This window comes from Oncorhynchus clarkii, chromosome 9, assembly GCF_045791955.1.
Source record: "Oncorhynchus clarkii lewisi isolate Uvic-CL-2024 chromosome 9, UVic_Ocla_1.0, whole genome shotgun sequence".
Lineage (NCBI taxonomy): Eukaryota > Metazoa > Chordata > Actinopteri > Salmoniformes > Salmonidae > Oncorhynchus > Oncorhynchus clarkii.
This window is the reverse complement of record NC_092155.1, coordinates 28,856,423-28,879,996: the sequence shown is the minus strand read 5'-3', so window position 1 is coordinate 28,879,996 and position 23,574 is coordinate 28,856,423. Positions and strand designations below refer to the sequence as shown.

Below are 23,574 nucleotides of genomic sequence, written 5' to 3'. Positions count from 1 at the left end.
GTTCCAAGGGCTAGACATACGGTTGTGGTGGCTAGAAGGTGGAAAACTGTCCTCTCATTGAGAATGTCACAGGACAGGAGCAGGCTGGCCTGTCACTCAGTGGACAGAGTCACCTTTTAATAGTGAGTCTGACATTGACAGAGGACATGTGGGTTTGTTCCTATGTTACAAAACGGTGTCAAATCACCCTCAATCAGAATCTCCCCTGGACACATGCACACACGCACACGCACACACACACACACACACACACACACACACACACACACACACACACACACACACACACACACTCGCTCCCTCTCTCTTCTATGTCTTTGTTTCTCTCTCTCTCTCCAACTGTGCATGAGTCACTCAATGTGTTAAATAGAGAGCCCTACATTACTATTTCACAGAATATTTCAACTCAAAAACTCAAAGGACAGCTTTATGTAAGCAGAATTTGATTCATGTATTGACAACACCAAACTATTTGATATGCAGAGAATTGGTTCCGGCATTGCATACCCTCTCTCCAAAATAATTTATTCAAATGAGTGCCGTGCTTCCATAATGACTACTACCAGGATGGGTCAGAAGATCTTCTTTAGATCTTATTAGCTAAAGCAAAGTTTTGCAATTAACACGTGTCATCCTTTCAATGGCACATCCCCACCTCTAGATGCCTTGAGGAGAACCAGTTGGATTTGTTTCTCTTACATGATCAATGGACCAATCACATTTAGTCTATTATAGGTTCCAAAGGGTAAGGCACTTATGGTATTGAATCAATACATTCCTATTTCTCATATTTCAATTTCTCACTTGGGACAGTGACCAGGTAAACAAAATCAAAGCATGGATTGCTGTCTCACCTTGGCAGGGTTTTTTTTACAGGGAAAGGAAGCCAATATGTGATTTTGTCATTTGGTTGAACTATCCCGGGTGTTTAGTGAAGGTGCCGAGGTGAACGACATCAACACTTGACCTTTGGAGTATCACAACATCGCCTTGGGTAAGAGATACTTTACAAGCTAACATACTGTATGAGTAGCCTAGATACCGTTTCTATTGACCACTGTTTGCCTGTCATGTCCCCCCACATGAGGGCAGCAGGCAGTTGTTTAATCGGTGTAACAGATGGACAACTTTTAAACGTGAAACTCCTATCTCAAGCTCAGCCTGCATACGGAAATATAAACCTGATGTCAATAAATGTTTCTTAATGAGCGTATTGCATTTAATATTAGTTACATAAAGTTACAGAAATATTTACATTTGAGTAATTTAGCAGTTACTCTCATCCAGAGCGACTTACAAGGGCAATTGGGGTTAAGTGCCTAGCTCAAGGCCACATCGGCAAAATCTTTCCCCTCGTCGGCACAGGGATTCAAACCAGCAACGTTTTGGTTACTGGCCCAAAAACCCTCTTAAATGCTAGGCTACCTGCATCCATCCAACTGCAGCAGTCCATCCAACTGCAGCAGTAAGATCAACCTAGCTTGTTAAACTATGTATGGCCAACCACCGGGATATATGTGTAGGCCTATGTATTAGACCTCGACTCACACTTGGTTGGTGGCTATTTCAGGATGGTGTGGGGAGAAGGGGGTGGGTACTCTGGTACAGTGACTGGGAAAAATCTCCTGATATAGAATGACCTATAATGCCTCCTAGACTCCCTTTTATGGCATGGACAGTTACATAATAGCATTATGTGGTGGAGATGAACCCAAATAATATTTCTGACAGGAAGGACTGGTAAATAAATCATAGTATTTAGGGCGGGTGTAAAAGACTAATGGATTCAAAAGGTCAACGTTGGCCTATATGGTTTCTTTGTCAACACTGACACCTGCTGGAAGCTTGAAGAAAATACATCAAGAAAGACTTGAAAAGCATGGCAGGAACTTCTCAAACCAAATCAAATTTTATTGGTCACATACACGTGGTTAGCAGATGTTATTGCGAGTGTAGCGAAATACTTGTGCTTCTAGTTCCGACAGTGGGGCAATATCTAACAAGTAATATCTAACAATTCCACAACAAATACCTAATACACAGAAGATGCAATAGATAGTATAGAATACAGTATATACATACAGTATATACATATTAGATGAGCAATGCAAGATATGTAAACATTATTAAAGTGGCATTTTTAAAGTGACTAGTGTTCCATTTATTAAGTGGCCAATGATTTCAAGTCTGTATGTAGGCAACAGCCTCTCTGTGCTAGTGATGGCTGTTTAACAGTCTGATGGCCTTGAGATAGAAGCTGTTTTTCAGTCTCTCGGTCCCAGCTTTGATGCACCTGTACTGACCTCGCCTTCTGGATGGTAGAGGGGTTAACAAATCAAATCAAATCAAATTTATTTTATATAGCCCTTCGTACATCAGCTGATATCTCAAAGTGCTGTACAGAAACCCAGCCTAAAACCCCAAACAGCAAGCAATGCAGGTGTAGAAGCACGGTGGCTAGGAAAAACTCCCTAGAAAGGCCAAAACCTAGGAAGAAACCTAGAGAGGAACCAGGCTATGTGGGGTGGCCAGTCCTCTTCTGGCTGTGCCGGGTGGAGATTATAACAGAACATGGTCAAGATGTTCAAATGTTCATAAATAACCAGCATGGTCGAATAATAATAAGGCAGAACAGTTGAAACTGGAGCAGCAGCACAGTCAGGTGGACTGGGGACAGCAAGGAGTCATCATGTCAGGTATTCCTGGGGCATGGTCCTAGGGCTCAGGTCCTCCGAGAGAGAGAGAGACCCAGACAGGATGACCACATCAGTGACTCAACAGGCAGTGGCTTGGGTGGTTGATGTCCTTGATGATATTTTTGGCCTTCCTGTGATATCGGGTACTGTAGGTATCCTAAAGGGCAGGTAGTTTGCCCCCGGTGATGTGTTGTGCAGACCGCACCACCCTTTGGAGAGCCCTGCGGTTGTGGGTGGTGCAGTTGCCGTACCAGGCTGTGATACAGCCCGACGGGATGCTCTCAATTGTGCATGTGTAAAAGTTTGTGAGGGTTTTAGGTGACAAGACAAATTTCTTCAGCCTCCTGAGGTTGAAGAGTTTCTGATGCGCCGCCTTCACCACACCGTCTGTGTGGGTGGACCATTTCAGTTTGTCAGTGATGTGTACGCAGAGGAACTTAAAACTTTCCACCTTCTCCACTGCGGTCCCGTCGATGTAGATAGGGGGGTGCTCCCTCTGCTGTTTCCTGAAGTCCACAATCAACCACCCATTTGCACAGAAATCTGCACTTTGAATTCTATGGTGCATGACTGGATGTCTAAACCCAGATGCAATCAGGGGATTTCTATTGGAGAAGCAGTTTCAGCCTATGTTCATATTCTGTACCAAAGACAGTACCGTATGAAGATAGGCAGAAACTGCTTCTACAATAGAAATCCCAGCTCACACTTGTAGGCGATGTCATGGCGACATTGGCTAGCTAAGCTCATGCGCAGAAACACGTCTTCGGATCTATTTTTTTCTTATTTTTCTTTCTTATTTTTATTATTATGAACAAAACAAATACAAAAACAAAAATATACAAACAAGAGTACATAAACCTAACAGACAGGGGTATTACATATTGAGATTCATTTTCAATTTGTCAAAAAGTTTTATGGTACTTATTGTTTTTGTTTTTTTTACACATATTGACAATTTCAAAATAATATTTCAGTTCTATCTTAAATAATGTGAAGAAGGGTTTGTTCTCCACCCACTTCATTTTATGGATAAAGAATCTACCATAAAAAAATAAACAAATTAACAATGAAAGTTAAATCAGTGTCCATATGATTTGATCAAAATAAAACATCATATCAGAGTCTCTCAAATTAACATTAATAGTTGTTTCTTTTAAAATAAAATCTTCTAACTCACTCCAAAATCTTCTGACATAAGAAAAGTCCCAAAATAAAGGTCTTTACAGGGTAGATTCTTTGAATGAGTTTGTATACTTATTTCACCTTATTAGATATTACAAATTACAATATTTGCCAGACAACAACCAGACTTTGTTCCGGTTCACTTGTCCTAGGGCTGCATTTCAGTAAATTTTAGCAGAGGGAATCTTGACATAATTTTCTTATATACATGTTATTACATTTATAGTTTAAAATGTAACTTCCTTCTAGCTGTATTAAGTTACATCTTCTTCCACTGCCAGCCACTGGGCTTCCGCCCACCACCATATTTGGTAATAAGTGGAAACGCCAGCGGATGCTTCACATTTATACATCCGGTGAAATATTTGTCTCGTTATACAATCTGTGTCTCCCGCCAAAAAGCGCATGTGCAGGCAGTCAACTCAAAGACACTCCTTCGATATAAAGTTGTTTTTAACGAAAATGAAAACGTGTCCGTTTGTCACTTTCACGAGGTTGGAGTAATAACATGTTCAACTACTTAAAACATTCGCTCGAATCTAGGTTGTGCCTTTAGATTTCGAAAAAATGTAATTAACAACTAAGGAATACTTTTCACTTCTCTCACTGTCTTCTCAAATCCCAAACCCCAGCCTGGTCTGTTCGGTCTGTTTTACAAGCGTCTCGCGATGTTGCGCCTCTGGCTTTAGAAACTCTGACCGTACTGTCACAGCGTCACGACAGCAACACTAGCTGCATCCTATCCACATTAAGACTTCCGCTTTTTGGATTTTGCCTTTAAAATAAAAGTCGTACAACTGTACGAAATCAACAACAACAAAAACTGCAGCGCATAATGTTAAAGTTATGTATAAAAAAAAGATGACAAGGTAAAAATCTGTCCTTCTGACCCTGAACAAAACCCACTGTTCGTAGGCCGTCATTGTAAATAAGAATTTGTTCTTAACTGACATCTCTAGTTAAATAAAGATTAAATAAAATAAAAATATAAGATAAAGAATATTATAAGGTGGAGCACATTGAGAAATGGTTGGAGCTTAAGTAAATTAATGTCAAGAACATAACACCCTACTGGTAAAAAAAAAAAAAAACAATATTACTATTGTTTATTTACTATTGTTCAAGGATTCAATTTTGAAATGTAATGTTTAATAAAAGTCTTATTGCATTTCTGTTGTATTGCACAAACAAATTGCACTCTACAGGAAAAAAAAGATTGATTGTGTGTCCAAAACAAACAGGGTGCAGTCTACTCACTAGAGTTCCTAGAATACGAAACAGGTGAGCTTGACCTGAAAGCTAGGTCATAGCAAGTGTTGCTGGACTTTTACTATGGCTAAATAGGTTGCATGGCCACCTGGACAATACACGGTACAAATATAGCACGGTAGTATGAAAACCTTACTACCTGCCTCAGCTAAAGTGCGGTGAGAATATAGGGATACAAATATGATTTTTTTTTTGAGGAGGACTGTGTAAAAAATATCCACCAACACTTTGTTCTCCGACATTCCATAGCCCCCAATTTGAATACACTGTAATACACTGTGCATGGGATACATATTGGCTCTTAGAAAGAAAACTATTCTACCTGTCTCATTTAAAGTGGGGCAGGAAATACTCAGTGGGGTCTCTACTAATCAAATAAGATTTTTTTTACATTTTTTTAGGGGGATCATGTTCACCCTTATACTCAATGAATCTGATATACACGTTCTTAAATAACATTAATGCAAAATACAACATCTCATGTTATTGTGAATTAATTCATTGACGTTATCTCCAAATACGACCGCTTTAGTGAACCAACACATATCGGGACCACAACTACCTCCATCTACCTGAGCTTTGAAATTCCCACAATGATGAGAAAATTCAGAATTCAGAACAATGTCCACAACCTTTTCATGTAATGCCAAATACTGCAGCACAAGATATTTCTGTAGTCAGTGAAGAATGACCTCCAGTTCCTTCTCATACTGCTTTAAGGAGTTCATTACTTTAACACTCAATGTTATACTATTGCGACCACATACTTTATTTTTCATGTTTATAGATATGGCCATCCAATGTTTTTTAAAATTCACAAGTATAATTACATTCTCAAAATGCCACCACTTGTGTGCTATTCCAGGTACCTTAGGTAGAACATCTATCCTCTCAGAACATTCTGGAACTGTTGGCAAACAGTTCCAAAATCAAGGTGCACATCTTATCCCTGAACCAATCTCTAGTGCTTATTTTATCAAAATCCTCAGTTAATGAAGACAGTTTCCCCTGAGTTGGCTTGGGAACATGCCTTGCATTTGACGGTGGTGCATAAGTGAATGACTTCTTTCAGACCCAAGTGGAGAACCTCTACGCTACTTTTCCTGTCATATGTAACTAGACAAACTGTGGCTTTGTGCAGCCATTTGTTGATTCATTCTAAACTATTTCCTTTACACTACTGTAATGAAGTTGTTCCTGAACCATGGATTGTGAAAATGTCCCTGAATCCAATGCTTCAAACTGTGAAATGGCCTTTTTAAAGTGAGGAGACTGTTTCACTTGGTCAGCTCTAAGTATTCACTTATAGCATTCAGAAACATTCAAATGGGTAACTAAAGCGTAACACTGTTTGACCGCAATAAAAGGCCACTAACACTCTGTATTATTCAGAGCCCCATGACACCATATATAGATTCTACAAACCCTACTGAGTACTCCCCCATCCCACTTTTATATCGGCACAAATAATACATGTTTCTCTATAAGGCAAATACACTGAGTATACAAAACATTAAGAACACCTGCTCATTCCATGACATAGACTGACCAGGTGAATCCAGGTGAAAGTTATAATCCCTTATATATGTCACTTGTTAAATCCACTTCAGTCAGTGTGGATGATGGGGACAGAGACAGATTAAAGAAGGACTTTTAAGCCTTGAGACAATTGAGACATGGATTGTGTATATGTGCCATTCAGAGGATGAATGGGCAAGGCAAAAGATCAACATCGGCCAGCATCCCTGTGGAAAGCTTTCAACACCTTGTAGAGTCCATGCCCCCAACGAATTGAGGCTGTTCTGAAGGCAATATGAGTTTTAAGCTGTATGACCACATTAAAAGACAAGTAACACTCCATATTATTCAGAGCCCAATGAAATCACACCAGATATAGATTCCACAGACCATACTGAGTACTCCCGAGCACTTTTACATCGGAACAAATAATCGTTTTCCCTCTATAAGACAGTTTATGTCATGCATGTATGGGGGCATTTATTTGACCTTGGAACATGTGCTAAACCACAAATGTAATACAAATGTCCCTTAAATATGAACAAATATGAATCATTGTTAATGGTTTAGACAAATATTTTTCATACATTATGAATAAATAAATACAGGTTAATGGCACATTTCTACTGTTAAGTGAGGTACTTGTACTTTGAACGTTCACCCGAAATTCCATGACCCGGAAGTTATTTTTTAAGTGTTGCTGACGAGACTCTCCTTCTAACCAACCACAGTAGCTAGTCTGGTAGCTAGCTAACTTTAAAGCCTCCAAAGACATGAGCCGCAAAAGAAACCACAGTTTCACCGAAACAAGCCTTTCTCCCGACCCCCAAAACACATTCATGGACACGCAGGGGCCTACGGCGAGAGCCGAAGATGATTTCTTGGAATTCGAACCCGACGAGGAGCTACTCTGCTCGGTGAGCGACATCACCGAACACCTTGGAAGAAACATAACAGTGGTGCTCGAAACAGCATTGTCCGAAATCAGGAAAATTGTCAGCGTCAGGATACGGGTTCTGAAAATTGAGCTTCGGGAGAAAACAGACGAAATTGAAGTCCTTAAAGCAAGGCTGGAGATACAAAGAGACGGTAGGGACCCGTACCCCAGCGGAATGACCACCGAGGCATCATCTGTATTCCGAAAATCAGACTTCCATTCGGGCAGCAAGCACAGCAACGACCCCAAGAAAGCCAAACCAGCCATGCCTGGCGTAAAGAAAGAAAACATCAATGCAATTTGCGATTATCTGATGAAAGATAAGAATTCACGGGGGGCTGAAGCGGACAGCGACCCGAGCAATCCTCCGTCTGGTAGTGACAGGGACAGCCGCCACGAACCCCAGCCGCACTCCCTCAACCTGTGGCCGGACACCATCCCTGACGCGGGGTCTGGGGATGAGGAGTCGGACTCGAACACGGATGACCTATTCGGCATACTACCATCGGGAAGCAAACGGATCTACGACTATGAATGGATGACGGGTGTGGAGTACACGTCGGATTTGAAAGGTAAACTCACCAATCACTGTTATGTGCATTGGCCAATGGAGTAGGGTATACATTGGGAATTGATATGCTGGATGCTGTCCAGTCTTGCACGTCTTGCATGTGTCTATGTAAAGGCTGTATAGGCCCACTCGACTTTTCTGTAAATGGGCATCATAAAAGCCTAAATATGCATTTGTTTATGCAGGTATGAGGGAGCCTAAATGTGAGACAATACCAGATGAAGACGAAGAAGAAAAAGACGAGGAAGAGGGTGATGAGTCAAACGAAAGGCATGGTGGATTGGAGCATCCCTCGGCACCTTTCTCCCATGACGCCCACACCCCTGACTTTCCCCTGGCCCCCCAGGCCTCTTCAGGAGGGGAGGGGGACGGTTCTTTGGAGGACCATGTGGATCGACTAGAACCAGGTGAGGGGAGAGAGAGGAGACCTTTACGCTTTCATTTCATGTCGTCATTAATTTGTGAACTATCAAAAATAAAGTTGCACACTCCTTGTGTAATCTCCCAGCAATTTAATGGGTATTTACCAACGTTTCGGCATCACTGTGCCTTCAGGGTCATTAATTTGTGACATTGAGGGTCTTCATCTTTGCACATTGATTTTTTTGTTGTTGCTTTTGCTCCATTTATTTAGCAAAATTACAAGTTAAAAAAAAGTTTTGCGGTGTGTTGACAACCTTCTGACCAATCCTTATTGCTGCTGCTTTGGCTGCATGCTTCAATTCCATGCTTAGGAACTCTAGTAGACTGAGTGCAATAACTGTAATCATTAATGTGTCGGTTTACAGGCCAGCAGTTTCCCTCCCACACATACCTCTGCCCGCTGTGTGGAACCTTCTGCCCCGACTCCTTGTTCCTGGAGGAACACATCAAACTGATACACGGCAACACCACCGGCACCCACAGCGCCCTGCAGTCCACCTCCACCACACTCCTCACCCTGGGGGAGGGTAGCAGTAATTCAAAGCGGGGGTTGGGGGTGCTGGAAGGTGGGAGCATGGGGGCTGGGTCTGGGGGGATAAGCCTAGCAAGAGGAGGAGGCGGGGGAGGTACGAGGGAGAAGAAAGTGGAAGGGGGCTACGAGTGTGGCGACTGTGGCCGCCATTTCAACTACTTGGGCAACCTACGGCAGCACCAGCGCATCCATACAGGGGAAAAGCCCTTCATATGCCCCGAGTGTGGGGAGAGGTTCCGGCACGCTGCCCGATTGAAGAGTCACCGGCTGGGGCACAATGGCGGGCAGAGCCCCTTCCCTTGCCCCCAGTGTGGGAAAGGCTTCCCGGTGCTCTCCGGCTTAAAGAGGCACCAGCGGGTGCATACAGGGGAGAGCCCCTACGCGTGCCAGCAGTGTGGGCGGCGCTTCAAGGAGCTTGGTAACCTGTATACCCACCAGAGGATCCATAGTGGTGCCACACCCTATTGCTGCCAGCAATGTGGGAGGAGCTTCCGTCACCTGGGCACCTACAAGAGCCACCGCTGCACCCCAATACAGTGACAGTGACACTTGTTACCTTGGACCTAGGCTGGCCTACTGCTAAGTGTAGCCTAGCCTAGCCATCGCAAGAGCCTATTGATTGATATGCTGTTGAGGAGACTGAAGCAGGAACATTGTCTGTCTAAAGACAAGCACCATACAGACTCAAAAGGGAGGGTGCCACGCTGGGAAAGGTCAAAGTGCATCGTGATAAAGAGATGAAAGCATGACCCTGTTCCAATACTTCAGAAACACATCCCTCCTTCTCACTTTTGTGAAATAATCCATGACTTATTCAACATTATAAACTAGGTGTTTTGAGCCCTGAATGCTGATTTGGCTGACAACCTTGGTATATCAGACCGTATACTGCTCTAATTACGGTGGTAACAATAATAGCGATAAGGCACCTCAGGCCTTATTGCTTAATGATAGTATAGGTGAAAGCAATATGTTTCGCCAACCCCGAGTGGCACAGCATCTCAGTGCTAGAGGCGTCACTACAGACCCTGGTTCGATTCCAGGCTGTACCACAACCGGCCGTGATTGGGAGTCCCATAGGGAGGCGCACAATTGGCCCAGCGTCGTTCGGGTTATGGATTTGCCGGGGTAGGCCGTCAATGTAAATAAGAATTTGTTCTTAACTGACTTGCCTAGTTAAAGGTTAAATAACTAAAAAAAGTCAGATCAGGGATTATTTCTAGGAAGGAAGGATGCATTTTAGTTGTATTCAAATAGGACCCATGTTGGCATATCCTGTTGGGAAGAGGTCTCACACTACTAAGAGAAGTGTGACTTTGCTGCCACCTTGTGGACTTCTTATATTACTGCACAAATGAAGTTTCACAGTGGCACTGCTGACTGTTTTAACCTCACTTACCTACCAGCGACTATTCTGCCCAGAGCAGATGAGTTGGCATTTTCTTTTTTTATAATGACGTAACCTATATTACTGACACTATATTCTTTACACCTTTTTCGTATGTCCACCTGCAAGATGATGACATCATCATGTGAGACATTTTTTTGTTCAGTTCCTTGCTACCTCTCTGGCATGTAGAACAAGGAATCAAGTCAGCTCTATGGCATTTCTATCTGCAACGTTTGACAACTGAACGCAGTCCTGATATCTGTAGCCCTTTCAAATGAACCCCTCTCTTAACAGACTAGTTATCTACACGGTTCAGGAAAACATTCAGTTCAAGGTGAATTATATGGGGGAAAAAATGTCCCCTCTTGTCTCAATTCACCCCAATTGTGTAGCTGGAAAATATCCCCAATACCGTATGTGACTGTTGAACACATAACAAAAGAAGCACCAACTTGTCAAAAAAAATGTCGTATTAAAACGGTAAATGTGAAAAGCTAATAATTGACCATCTGCATCGTATGTGGTGCTTTGTGTTGTGTGAGTGTACTTTCAACCATGCTAATACTCCCCCCCCCCCCCCCATTGACGAAGACTTCCTGATGTGGACTTGGACTAAGATAAGGAGAGGGACGGGATGTAAGGACTGGCATACTTGGAATAGAACATGTTTAAATGGTGTACATTTTGAAGGAACAGTCAGTGCCCAGAGAGCCTTTGTGACTCACTTGAGATGGTAGATGTGTGCGTTTGTGTACTTCTTTTGTATAACCAGCGGGCACTGCGTGTCTGTGCAGCTGTGTCTTCATCCTGCCCACTGCAGAGGGACAATCAAATAGGAGATAAACATTACGACACTCCATCACTGATCACGACAAGCCCTTTATATATACACACACACACACACACACACACACACACACAGTGGCTCCCATTAAAGACATCAGAATTGTTGGAAAGCCGCAGAGAGCGAGACAGAGCAGGAGATCGCTAGTAGCATTTTAGCCCAGTAGGCCTACATGCCAGAAACACTTCCGTCCAAACATGAAGGGCAATACATTTGCAACACAAACAGATTCATTCAAAACAGGCCGCTGACTGTGGAAATGTGGTCCTTTATTCTTTGCTATCCCTGATGATATCTAAAGTTAACAGACTCGGGCAGGAAGTATACTGAACAAAAGTATAAATGCAATAATTTCAAAGATTTTACTGTGTTTACAGTAAGGAAATCGGTCAATTGAAAAAAATTCATTAGGCCCTGATCTATGGATTTCATGACTGGGAATGCAGATATGTGTCTGTTGGTCACAGATACCTTTTAAAAAAGTAGGGGCGTGGATCAGAAAACCAGTCAGTGTCTGGTTTAATCATCATTTGTCTCATGCAGCACAACAAATCTCCTTCGAACAGAGTTGATCAGGCTGTTGTTTGTGGCCTGTGGAATGTTGTCCCACTCCTCTTCAATGGCTGTCGTACACGTCGATCCAGAGCATCACAAACTGCTCAATGGGTGGTGACACATTTGGTGAGTATGCAGGCCATGGAAGAGCTGGGACATTTTCAGCTTCCAGGAATTGTGTACAGATCCTTGTGACACGGGGCCGTGCATTATCATGCTGAAACATAAGGTGATGGTGGAGGATGAATGAAATGACAACAGGCCTCAGGATCTTGTCACGGTATCTCTGCATTAAAATTGCCATCGATAAAATGCAATTGTGTTTGTTGGCTGTAGAGTATGCCTGCCGATACCATAACCCCACCGCCACCATGGGGCACTCTGTTCACAATTTTGATATCAGCAAACCTATCACCCCACAATGCCATGCACATGGTCTGCGGTTGTGAGGCTCGGTAGGATGTACTGCCAAATTCTCTAAAGCGACGTTGGAGAAATGAACATTAAGTTATCTGGCAACAGCTCTGGTGGGCATTCCTGCAGTCAGTGTGCCAATTGCACGCTCCCAAATCTTGCATCTGCAGGATTTTGTTGTGTGACAAAACTGCACATTTTAGAGTGGCCTTTTATTGTCCACAGCACAAGGTGCACCTGTGTAATGATCATGCTGTTTAATCAGCTTCTTGATATGTCACACCTGTCAGGTGGCTGGATTATCTTGGCAAAGGAGAAATGCTCACTAACGGGGATGTAAACAAATGTGTGCACAAAATTTGAGAGAAATATGCTTTTTGTGCATATGGAACATTTCTGGGATCTTTTATTTCACCTCATGAAACATGGGACCAACACTTGGTGTGTTTTATATTGTTGTTCAGTGCACAGTAGTTACAAGTGCGGTAAATGGATGACAGAAGAGGGAGAAAAGACCTCATCCTGTCCATGTTATTTTTTATTAAGGCCTGACAAAACTCCTGCCAAGTAATTGCTCTGGCTCTATGATGGCTGAACATGTCACTTGTTATTTCAAATCGTGAAAGAGAGAGAGAAAGTGTGTTTGTGTGCAATGTGTGTGCGTGAGAGAGTAAACAGGAACAACTAATCTTGGTCAACTCCTCTCTCACTCTCTCTCACTCACTCACTCACTCACACACACACACCTGTCAATGGACCTGAGAGCTTGTAAGTGCTCTACAAGGACCAAATGTACCAGCAATAAAATACCAGGTTGTACATTAAAAGGAAATCATTATTGAATGATGGAAGAAAGTGTATGGATAAATAGGGGAGGTTAAGTATGCCTTGAATTGATTGATACGGTGTGAAAAGGCACCTGGCATTGAACAAATGTGTGTGTGCTTGTGTATGTCTGTGTGAGAAATGGCAGGCCCTGTTCACTGTTCCCTACTCCGTCTGGTAACACTGCAGGTCGTCTCACACACAGCCTGTAAGAGGCACTGACCTTCTGCTGTAGACAGCCTGTTAACCTGCAGTGTGTGTGGATGCGTGTGTCATGCACTACCTGGAAAGACCTTGGCTCAACCACAGAGCAGTGCAGAAAGTAAATGGGAATGCTTGTACTATACTGTAGCTGCACTCAATAACTCTTTCTTCTACCTGTATGGCAATCAACATGCATCAAATGGAGATGTCCGGACTACACCTCTCCTTCCTTCTCGTTTCGTAATCTCCCTATCTTGCTCTCTTTCTCACGCGCACACGCACCCACAGTCTTGTTTAACTAACCTTGTTGGGGGACACAATTGATTGCCATTGAAAATCATATTTTCCCTAACTCTAAACATACCCCTAACCCCTAACACTAACTCCTAAACCTTTAACTCATAACCCTAATTCCAACGCTAATTCTAACCTTAACCCTAAACCCCTAGAAATAGTATTTTTCCTTGTGGGGACTAACAAAATGTCCCCAGTTTGCCAAATTTGTCTTAGTCTACTATTCTTGTGGGGACACACATACACTTCAAATCAAATCAAATTTTATTTGTCACATACACATGGTTAGCAGATGTTAATGCGAGTGTAGCGAAATGCTTGTGCTTCTAGTTCCGACAATGCAGTAATAACAAGTAATCTAACTAACAATTCCAAAACTACTGTCTTGTACACAGTGTAAGGGGATAAAGAATATGTACATAAGGATATATGAATGAGTGATGGTACAGAGCAGCATAGGCAAGATACAGTAGATGGTATCGAGTACAGTATGTACAAATGAGATGAGTATGTAAACAAAGTGGCATAGTTTAAAGTGGCTAGTGATACATGTATTACATAAGGATACAGTCGATGATATAGAGTACAGTATATACGTATGCATATGAGATGAATAATGTAGGGTAAGTAACATTATATAAGGTAGCATTGTTTAAAGTGGCTAGTGATATATTTACATCATTTCCCATCAATTCCCATTATTAAAGTGGCTGGAGTTGAGTCAGTGTCAGTGTGTTGGCAGCAGCCACTCAGTGTTAGTGGTGGCTGTTTAACAGTCTGATGGCCTTGAGATAGAAGCTGTTTTTCAGTCTCTCTGTCCCAGCTTTGATGCACCTGTACTGACCTCGCCTTCTGGATGATAGCGGGGTGAACAGGCAGTGGCTCGGGTGGTTGATGTCCTTGATGATCTTTATGGCCTTCCTGTGACATCGGGTGGTGTAGGTGTCCTGGAGGGCAGGTAGTTTGCCCCCGGTGATGCGTTGTGCAGACCTCACTACCCTCTGGAGAGCCTTACGGTTGAGGGCGGTGCAGTTGCCATACCAGGCGGTGATACAGCCCGCCAGGATGCTCTCGATTGTGCATCTGTAGAAGTTTGTGAGTGCTTTTGGTGACAAGCCGAATTTCTTCAGCCTCCTGAGGTTGAAGAGGCGCTGCTGCGCCTTCTTCACGATGCTGTCTGTGTGAGTGGACCAATTCAGTTTGTCTGTGATGTGTATGCCGAGGAACTTAAAACTTGCTACCCTCTCCACTACTGTTCCATCGATGTGGATAGGGGGGTGTTCCCTCTGCTGTTTCCTGAAGTCCACAATCATCTCCTTAGTTTTGTTGACGTTGAGTGTGAGGTTATTTTCCTGACACCACACTCCGAGGGCCCTCACCTCCTCCCTGTAGGCCGTCTCGTCGTTGTTGGTAATCAAGCCTACCACTGTTGTGTCGTCCGCAAACTTGATGATTGAGTTGGAGGCGTGCGTGGCCACGCAGTCATGGGTGAACAGGGAGTACAGGAGAGGGCTCAGAACGCACCCTTGTGGGGCCCCAGTGTTGAGGATCAGCGGGGAGGAGATGTTGTTGCCTACCCTCACCACCTGGGGGGCGGCCCGTCAGGAAGTCCAGTACCCAGTTGCACAGGGCGGGGTCGAGACCCAGGGTCTCGAGCTTGATGACGAGCTTGGAGGGTATTATGGTGTTGAATGCCGAGCTGTAGTCGATGAACAGCATTCTCACATAGGTATTCCTCTTGTCCAGATGGGTTAGGGCAGTGTGCAGTGTGGTTGAGATTGCATCGTCTGTGGAGCTATTTGGGCGGTAAGCAAATTGGAGTGGGTCTAGGGTGTCAGGTAGGGTGGAGGTGATATGGTCCTTGACTAGTCTCTCAAAGCACTTCATGATGACGGATGTGAGTGCTACGGGGCGGTAGTCGTTTAGCTCAGTTACCTTAGCTTTCTTGGGAACAGGAACAATGGTGGCCCTCTTGAAGCATGTGGGAACAGCAGACTGGTATAGGGATTGATTGAATATGTCCGTAAACACACCGGCCAGCTGGTCTGCGCATGCTTTGAGGGCGCGGCTGGGGATGCCGTCTGGGCCTGCAGCCTTGCGAGGGTTAACACGTTTAAATGTCTTACTCACCTCGGCTGCAGTGAAGAAGAGACCGCATGTTTTCGTTGCAGGCTGTGTCAGTGGCACTGTATTGTCCTCAAAGCGGGCAAAAAAGTTATTTAGTCTGCCTGGGAGCAAGACATCCTGGTCCGTGACTGGGCTGGATTTCTTCCTGTAGTCCGTGATTGACTGTAGACCCTGCCACATGCCTCTTGTGTCTGAGCCGTTGAATTGAGATTCTACTTTGTCTCTGTACTGGCGCTTAGCTTGTTTGATAGCCTTGCGGAGGGAATAGCTGCACTGTTTGTATTCGGTCATGTTACCAGACACCTTGCCCTGATTACAATCCACCATTGTAGTGTGCTGTAATTCAGAGATGATACCCTTAGGGATTTCCATCAGTCACTGAGCCTAGCCATGCATCAACTCTCCAACTGCTAGAGAGAGATTGACATATGGAGACACAACTTTGAGTACTTCTTCACTAACATCCCCCATCAGGGCAGCCTAGAGGCCCTCAAGTTCTAACTCAATGAACGTCCCCCTAATGCTCTTCCTAGCCCTAATTGTATTTTATACAATGGGTGGGTCTAATCCTGAATGCTGATTGGTTAAAACCGCATTCCAGCTGGTGTCTATTCCACAATTTGCCACCAGCAAAATCTATGACGTTAAAATGCCTATTTACTCTGTTCCATCTGACTGTGCAATCCACTGTCTCATCAGCCCACCCAGGCAATTTATAAACTTGATCTCCACTATAAAAAGCATCTAGATATTATCTCACATTTCTTTTAGATTAACATTTTGTTTTCAACAGCGGAGATGTGTATTAACCTTGCTGTCTGTCTCTCCGACATTTGCAACATTGTTTCAATATTCAAATTCGATATCCTGCTGTCCCATAGTAATGAACGTGTCGGGACGAGACAGAAAGTCAGGCAGCGTTTTTGATCCAGTCTAAATCATGAATCAGCTGGCATCATTTTTATGGATATATACAAAAAAAATTAAATTGAAAAAAGGTAAAACGAAACGCAACTAATTTGCACTCTTTCCAGCTTCAGTTTGCTATGATTGTGTTACTGTAGCTGTGTTGTTGGCTAGCTCCTCTGAACAACAGTGTCCTGACGAGTGAGCACATTTTCTATGCCAGGTGAAATCGCACCTCATTAACTCAATGTTATGGATGTACCCAAATAAACATGCAAATGCAGCTACTTTGCTGTTATTCTGGCTGCAATTTTTGACGTGACTAAGTTAGCCGTAGTTGGCTAGCTAGCAAGCAAGGGATAAGAACATTGCCAGCCAGTTAAAAACGAACGACTGGGTCGCATCCATAGATACAAAACAAAAAGACTGAATGACTGGGTCGCGTCTCTAGCAACCCTAGATTTGTGTCGGGACTATATCTTGTGGAAGGATGAAATGGGATGAATAAATGAATCAAAATAACATGGTCATGAAAATGTTTTTTAAAAGTTTGTTTTAAAAAATATGTTGGTAACACTTTGTATAAAAGTGATTATGCCCTCAAAGCCGGTGTTTGGATGATATATTGGCACGGTTTGCCAGACCTCGACGAACCAATATATCCTCCAAACACCGGCTTCTCTGGCCTTATCACTTAAGTAGACTGAACTGGTACTCACCTCCAACAATTTTCTCTCCAGAGGATACTTTTTCTTCCAGACCAAAGGAACAGCGATGGGGAGCACTATGGCTCCTAATTATGCTAACCTATATCTAGGAATGTTTGAGAAAGGTGGTGCTGAATCCAGACCTTAACCCCTTTCTCTCCCATATTCTCCTAATTCTGAGCTATATGGATGCCATTTTAGCGATCTATGCAGGGATCTAGGAAGAACTCTTGGAATTCCATGCCTATCGAAACTCTATAAATGAGCACCTTCGTTTCACCATTAACTATGACCTACCCCAAATCAGTTTTCTTGATGTGATGGTTATTTAGGACAAAACCTCCCTCTCTATAGGAAACCTATGGACAGGAACACCCTCCTTAGAGGTGACAGCGTTCATCCATGTCCAATTATAAGTCTCCCTGGAAGTCAGATCAGCCACATAAGAAGAATATGCAGCTCTGATGCTTCTTACCAGAAACCGGCCACGGACCTCACATAAAGGTTTAAGGAAAGGGGGTACAAAGACAATTGGGTAAAACATGCCAATGACCGTTTTGATGGGCTAACACAGTTGGAAAGCCTTCAACCAAACACCTTCAACCCCTCATCCTTCACCCGATACTCACCACTGGGGAAAGAATTGTAAGGACATTATCAGGAAGCACTGGTACATTATTGATACTGACCCACAATTGAAACCCATCTATAAATATCCCCCACGTATGGTCTTTAAAAGACCCCAAACGGTGATTATCCACCAGAGAAAAGGGACATTTCTTGGACAAGGTTCTGGAGGGTAATTACAAACGTGGCCAATGTACTCAATGCAGTTTCATGCACAAATGTGACTCATTTACCCACCCCCACACAGGACAAAGATTTCAGATCAAAGGCCTTATTACCTGCATGTCCACCAATGTTGTTTACATGTTGAAAAGTCCATGTGGTCTATCTTACATAGGGAAAACCCTGTAGAAGCCTTAAGACCTGGACCACAGCAATATACGGAAAGGTGACACACAAAAAAAACAGTTGCTGTTCATTTTATACAAGCTGGACATCCTTTTACTTCTCTGAGACACATAGGAATTGAAATGGTCAAGATGTCACGCAGGGGGAGGTGACATTGAGAGGAAACTTCTTAAAAAGGGAATCTTTCTGGATCCACAGGCTCGACTCACTGTCTCCTCTTGGCCTTAACGAGGAGTTTGACTTAAAACCGTTTTTATAGTTCCAAATGTCCAAATAATCGTGTTTTGTATCCTAATTGAATATTGTGGAGGCTGGAGTCATTAAAACCCGTTTTTCAACCACTCCACAAATTTCTTGTTAACAAACTATAGTTCTGGCAAGTCGGTTAGGACATCTACTTTGTGCATGACACAAGTAATTTTTCCAGGAAGTGTTTACAGACAGATTATTTCACTGTATCACAAATCCAATGGGTCAGAAGTTTACATACACTAAGTTGACTGTGCCTTTAAACAGTTTGGAAAATTCCAGAAAATGATGTCATGGCTTAGAAGCTACTGATAAGCTAATTGACATCATTTGAGTCAATTGGAGGTTTACCTGTGGATGTATTTCAAGGCCTACCTTCAAACTCAGTGCCTCTTTGCTTGACATCATGGAAAAATCAAAAGAAAGCAGCCAAGACCTCAGAATTTTTTTTGTAGACCACCACAAGTCTGGTTCATCTTTGGGAGCAATTTTCAAATGCCTGAAGGTACCACGTTCATCTGTACAAACAACAGTACGCAAGTATAAACCCCATGGGACCATGGACAATGAACCCAAGCATACTTTACAAAGTTATGGCAAAATGGCTTAAGGACAACAAAGTCATAGTATTGGAGTGGCCATCACAAAGCCCTGACCTCAATCCTATAGAAAATGTGTGGGCAGAACTGAAAAAGCGTGTGTGAGCAAGGAGGCCAACAAACCTGATTCAGTTACACCAGCTCTGTCAGGAGGAATGGGCCAAAATTCACCCAACTTATTGTGGGAAGCTTGTGGAAGGCTACTCAAAACATTTGACCAAAGTTAACAATTTAAAGGCATTGCTACCAAATACTAATTGAGTGTATGTAAACTTCTGACCCAGTGGGAATGTAATGAAAGAAATAAAAGCTGTAATAAATCATTCTCTCTACTGTTATTCTGACATTGCACATTCTTAAAATAAAGTGGTGATCCTAAATGACCTAAGACAGGGAATTTTTACTAGGATTAAATGTCAGGAATTGTGAAAAACTGAGTTTAAATGTATTTGGCTAAGGTGTATCTAAAATTACAACTTCAGGGTAGCCTAGTGGTTCGAGCGTTGCACTAGTAACCGGAAGGTTGCAAGTTCAAACCCCCGAGCTGGATTGAAAATAAGAATTTGTTCTTTAACTGACTTGCCTAGTTAAATAAAGGTAAAGAAAAAAAAATATATATATGTATCACTGTAAATATTGATCCCATTCCTTGTGTATGATCATATATTTCTATGCATTGAATGTTAACATTGTGAACTACTGTTATATATTTTTACCTCACCGAGTACTGCCCCTATATATAGGACCTTCCACCCCCCACCTGGGATATGGTTGCTTGATGAAGACCCAAGGTTGGAAACTTTGTTATAAATAAAATCACTTGGGAGCATGCGCAACAGTGTGTTGGCGATTACCTACATCTCCAGCACCTGTGGAAAGTACCTGTGTATGTTCTTCAGCTTTTGTACACTTCTTCTGTTCCTCATACATATATACGACCTTGTATTTGACCTTTTACTTTATTTTTCACAGTATTATATTTCCCAATCTCTCTCTCTTTTCTATCTCTCTATTCCCTTACCAAGTCCCCTTCTGCTATCCCTCTATCTTCTCTCCCTCTCTCTCTCCTTTACTGTTTCGTTCTATCTGTCCCCCTCTCTCCTCACTCTCTCATTCCTCAGCACTATAAAGGAGGCTAAGACACCATAATAATTGCAACAGGCAACATGCAGTGGTGTAGGCCTAGAAAGACATGAGGAGAGACCTCATCACTGCAACTATAGACTTGGTAATGATAACCATTAAATAAATGCTTCTCCCCCCTGGGCCTTTCTCAAAGCCATCATCCCTCCCCACGTCCTCCCTCTCCTCCTCTTCTCCACCATCGATTTACAACGGTCATTTACAAAGGCTTCTGTCTGCTTAGCATTTGAACCCCATTGCCTGCCATGTGTTCAATAAGCCAACAGACGCAGCAGGCAGGTGGGCACTAACCATTTCTGATGAAAGAAGCCTATCCTGGCCCCGGATAGTTTCCCCTGTGTGTTGTGATGATGACTTGTATAATGCGTGTAATGCGTGTAAGTACTGTTTCGGAAGGTTGGTGGGGGGGGGGGGGGGGGGGGGGTCATGCTGAATTCACATGGAAATGCCAGGATTTCTAATTAAACTCTCACCTGCCAGTGGGTATGTGCCACGCCAGGTGGACACCGGGTACAGATCTGTGGGTGAGAGGATGGAGATTGAGGCATTATTATTCAACATGTATGCACTAGGTTGTAGATGTCAACTGACATTTACCCCTCAGAGTAGGTCTATACAGGGCTGTGCCTGTAGCAATCCCCAAATTAACTGTGCTGTGCTTTGTGGTTCTATGATACTGTGTTCTACTGTACCGTGTTTTGTTGCACATTGCCCATATCCACAAAGCATCTCAAAGTATGAGTGCTGATCTAGGATCAGTTTGTCCTTTTAGATTATTATGATTAAGATGATATGTACAGATTCGAGATCAGCACTCCTACTCTGAGATGCTTCGTGGATATGGGCCCAGGCCTTATTTAGGTGACACTGTACAGTGAATATGTAGCACAATGACTATGAATTATACCTTCTGGTAATGCATACCTCTTCATGTCACATGTAAAAGGCCACCGCAGACACGTAATAATAAATATTAAGTACGCTCTGACATTTAGCAGATACCAATAACTGAAATGTGAACCCTTAGGACGGCCATGACTATGAAAAAGACCTGTCTTTCTAGTCCGCCGGATACTGTTTAGTGAACGCTTTCTTCCGTAGCATGACTTCCAAGCCCCTGACACAGAAGGAGATGCCCAGGTGTGAGCTCTCCCTTTATCTGTAAATCCTTGGCAAAGCCCTAAAACTTTCTCCAAGGTGAATGCGGGAGATGGAATTTAGATGTGCCTATCTTCAAGTAAAGGTCAAGTGGTCGTTGGGGAGGGGTGCGGAGGGATAAAAAAAAAAGTCTGGCTGTAACAAATGTGTATACTTACTGTACACACCCCTACGGAGGATGCTTCTCTCCTCGGGCGCCAGTTGCCGCTGCAACATCACTGTCGATAAAGAGTATTTTTCGGTCCTAACGCCAGGTTCGACAATTTACCCGTCTTATATCAGCTCGCTTGTTCTCAGGGGGTGGAAATATTAGAGGTGTGACCTTAAAAACATGATCCAAAGTGCTAATTTCAGGCAGTGCTGATGAGGATATTTAAGACCATCCAAAAGCAATTTTTTTTTATGGCATGAATTTTGACCCACGAAATGCAGCCTATCCAGCCGTGATGCACACTGCCCATATGCTCATGGAATAAGAGTAGCCTAACGTGCTTTTGGTGCATGTAAACTTCGTATTTAGAAACATTAAAAACATTTGTTTTCCCCATTTAGTTTGATATGATTAAAAACCAAGCACAGCCTCCCCTCCTCTCAATGAAGGCTTTTGTTTGTCTGCCCAAAGCAGTAGTCAAGACTGGCTCCTGAGACAGCTTGGAATTTTATCAATCAATTTTAATCACCAAAGCTTTATTAAAATATCACGTTTGAGAGGAGTTAAACAGTGAGCCCACATTCCCCTTTTCATCTATGTATTGTAAGCAGGCCCACATTATTTTAGCCATGCAGGTCCTGTTTTGGACGTGCTTAAAACCCCCTCCATGATGTCGGCTAGGTGTCCATGTCCATCATGAAACGAAAAACGACAACCTTGATGAATACCAGTGAACCTCGTATTCAGAAGTTATCTGTAACCTGTAAAAATACCTTGTTATCCAATTCCTATGTTCAAAAGCCAAGCCCTGCCTTAGGCCTAATATAATGAAAGCTGGTTCAACAGCAATGCGTGTCTTTTTTATGCTGGCAATTTTATTATACCATTACATTTTACGTTACATTTTGTTGTTTAAAATAAATAAATACTGATTGATTGTTTTTTGTTTAATCGTATTACAACCAAACTTATTAGAATGATTCACCTTCCTGGTTTTATGGTGACAACGTCCATGGTGCTTTTGCAATGCAACTTCTGTGATGTGTGATTGTCATCTGATCTGTAAGACGGCTCCGATTATGTTCATAAAACAGACAGTTGCAAGAAAAAATAAGTAAACCCTTTGGAATTACATGGATTACTGCATAAAATGGTCATCAAATTTCATCTGATCTTCATCTAAGTCACAACAACAGACAAACACAGTGTGCTTAAACTAATAATGCACAAATTATTGTAATTTTCTTGTCTATATTGAATACATCATTTAAACATTCACCATCTAGGTTGGAAAAGGTATGTGAACCCCTAGGCTGATGACTTCTCCAAAAGCTAAGTCAGGAGTCAGCGAACCTTGAGTACAATCAGTGAGACGAGATTGGAGATGTTGGTTAGAGCTGCTTTGCCTTGTAAAAAACACTCACAAAATTTGAGTTTGATATTCACAAGAAGCGTTGCCTGATGGGAACCATGGCTTGAACAGAGTGTTTGTGTATTGTTGTGACCTAGATGAAGATCAGATCAAATTTTATGACCAATTTATGCAGAAATCCAGGTATTTCCAAAGGGTTCACATACTTTTTCTTGCCGCTGTAGGTCGATTTGGGAGCAGTATAACAGCGAGTGGACATTCTATTTATATTGGATCTTTGTCCAGCTACTGTGAGAAGTTTGGATCAGCGGAGTAATTATTTATTGCTATTATTATTATTATTTTTAATTATGCCCAGCTAACTAACGTAAACTCGTACATCGCCTTGGTCCGTACAATTGCCCTTATTTTAGCGCCCCAAAACGTAATACTTCCAGATCAACTGTAATGTCAATACCATTGTAAAGCACAATTTCTCCCCTTTCCAACAGAATCAATTACATGACCTAAACGCTGTCCGTTTCTGCATA

At 42.7% G+C, this 23,574-nt stretch overlaps 1 protein-coding gene across 1 annotated transcript; it reads left to right on the top strand.

Moving 5' to 3' along the window:
• Nucleotides 1–7,360: 7,360 nt before the first annotated feature.
• Nucleotides 7,361–13,161, top strand: LOC139417198 (zinc finger protein 16-like). Its single transcript, XM_071166446.1, has 3 exons — nt 7,361–8,177; nt 8,362–8,583; nt 8,965–13,161. The coding sequence occupies exons 1-3, from the start codon at nt 7,442–7,444 to the stop codon at nt 9,669–9,671; spliced, it is 1,665 nt and encodes a 554-aa protein (XP_071022547.1). The 5' UTR covers nt 7,361–7,441; the 3' UTR covers nt 9,672–13,161.
• Nucleotides 13,162–23,574: the final 10,413 nt, after the last annotated feature.

Excerpts from the sequence above, each read along its gene's own strand:
- LOC139417198 (XM_071166446.1), top strand. The coding sequence starts at position 7,442 with ATGAGCCGCAAAAGAAACCACAGTTTCACCGAAACAAGCCTTTCTCCC. Across the intron at positions 8,178-8,361 it reads GTACACGTCGGATTTGAAAG|GTATGAGGGAGCCTAAATGT; the intron begins GTAAACTCACCA and ends TTGTTTATGCAG. Across the intron at positions 8,584-8,964 it reads TGTGGATCGACTAGAACCAG|GCCAGCAGTTTCCCTCCCAC; the intron begins GTGAGGGGAGAG and ends GTCGGTTTACAG.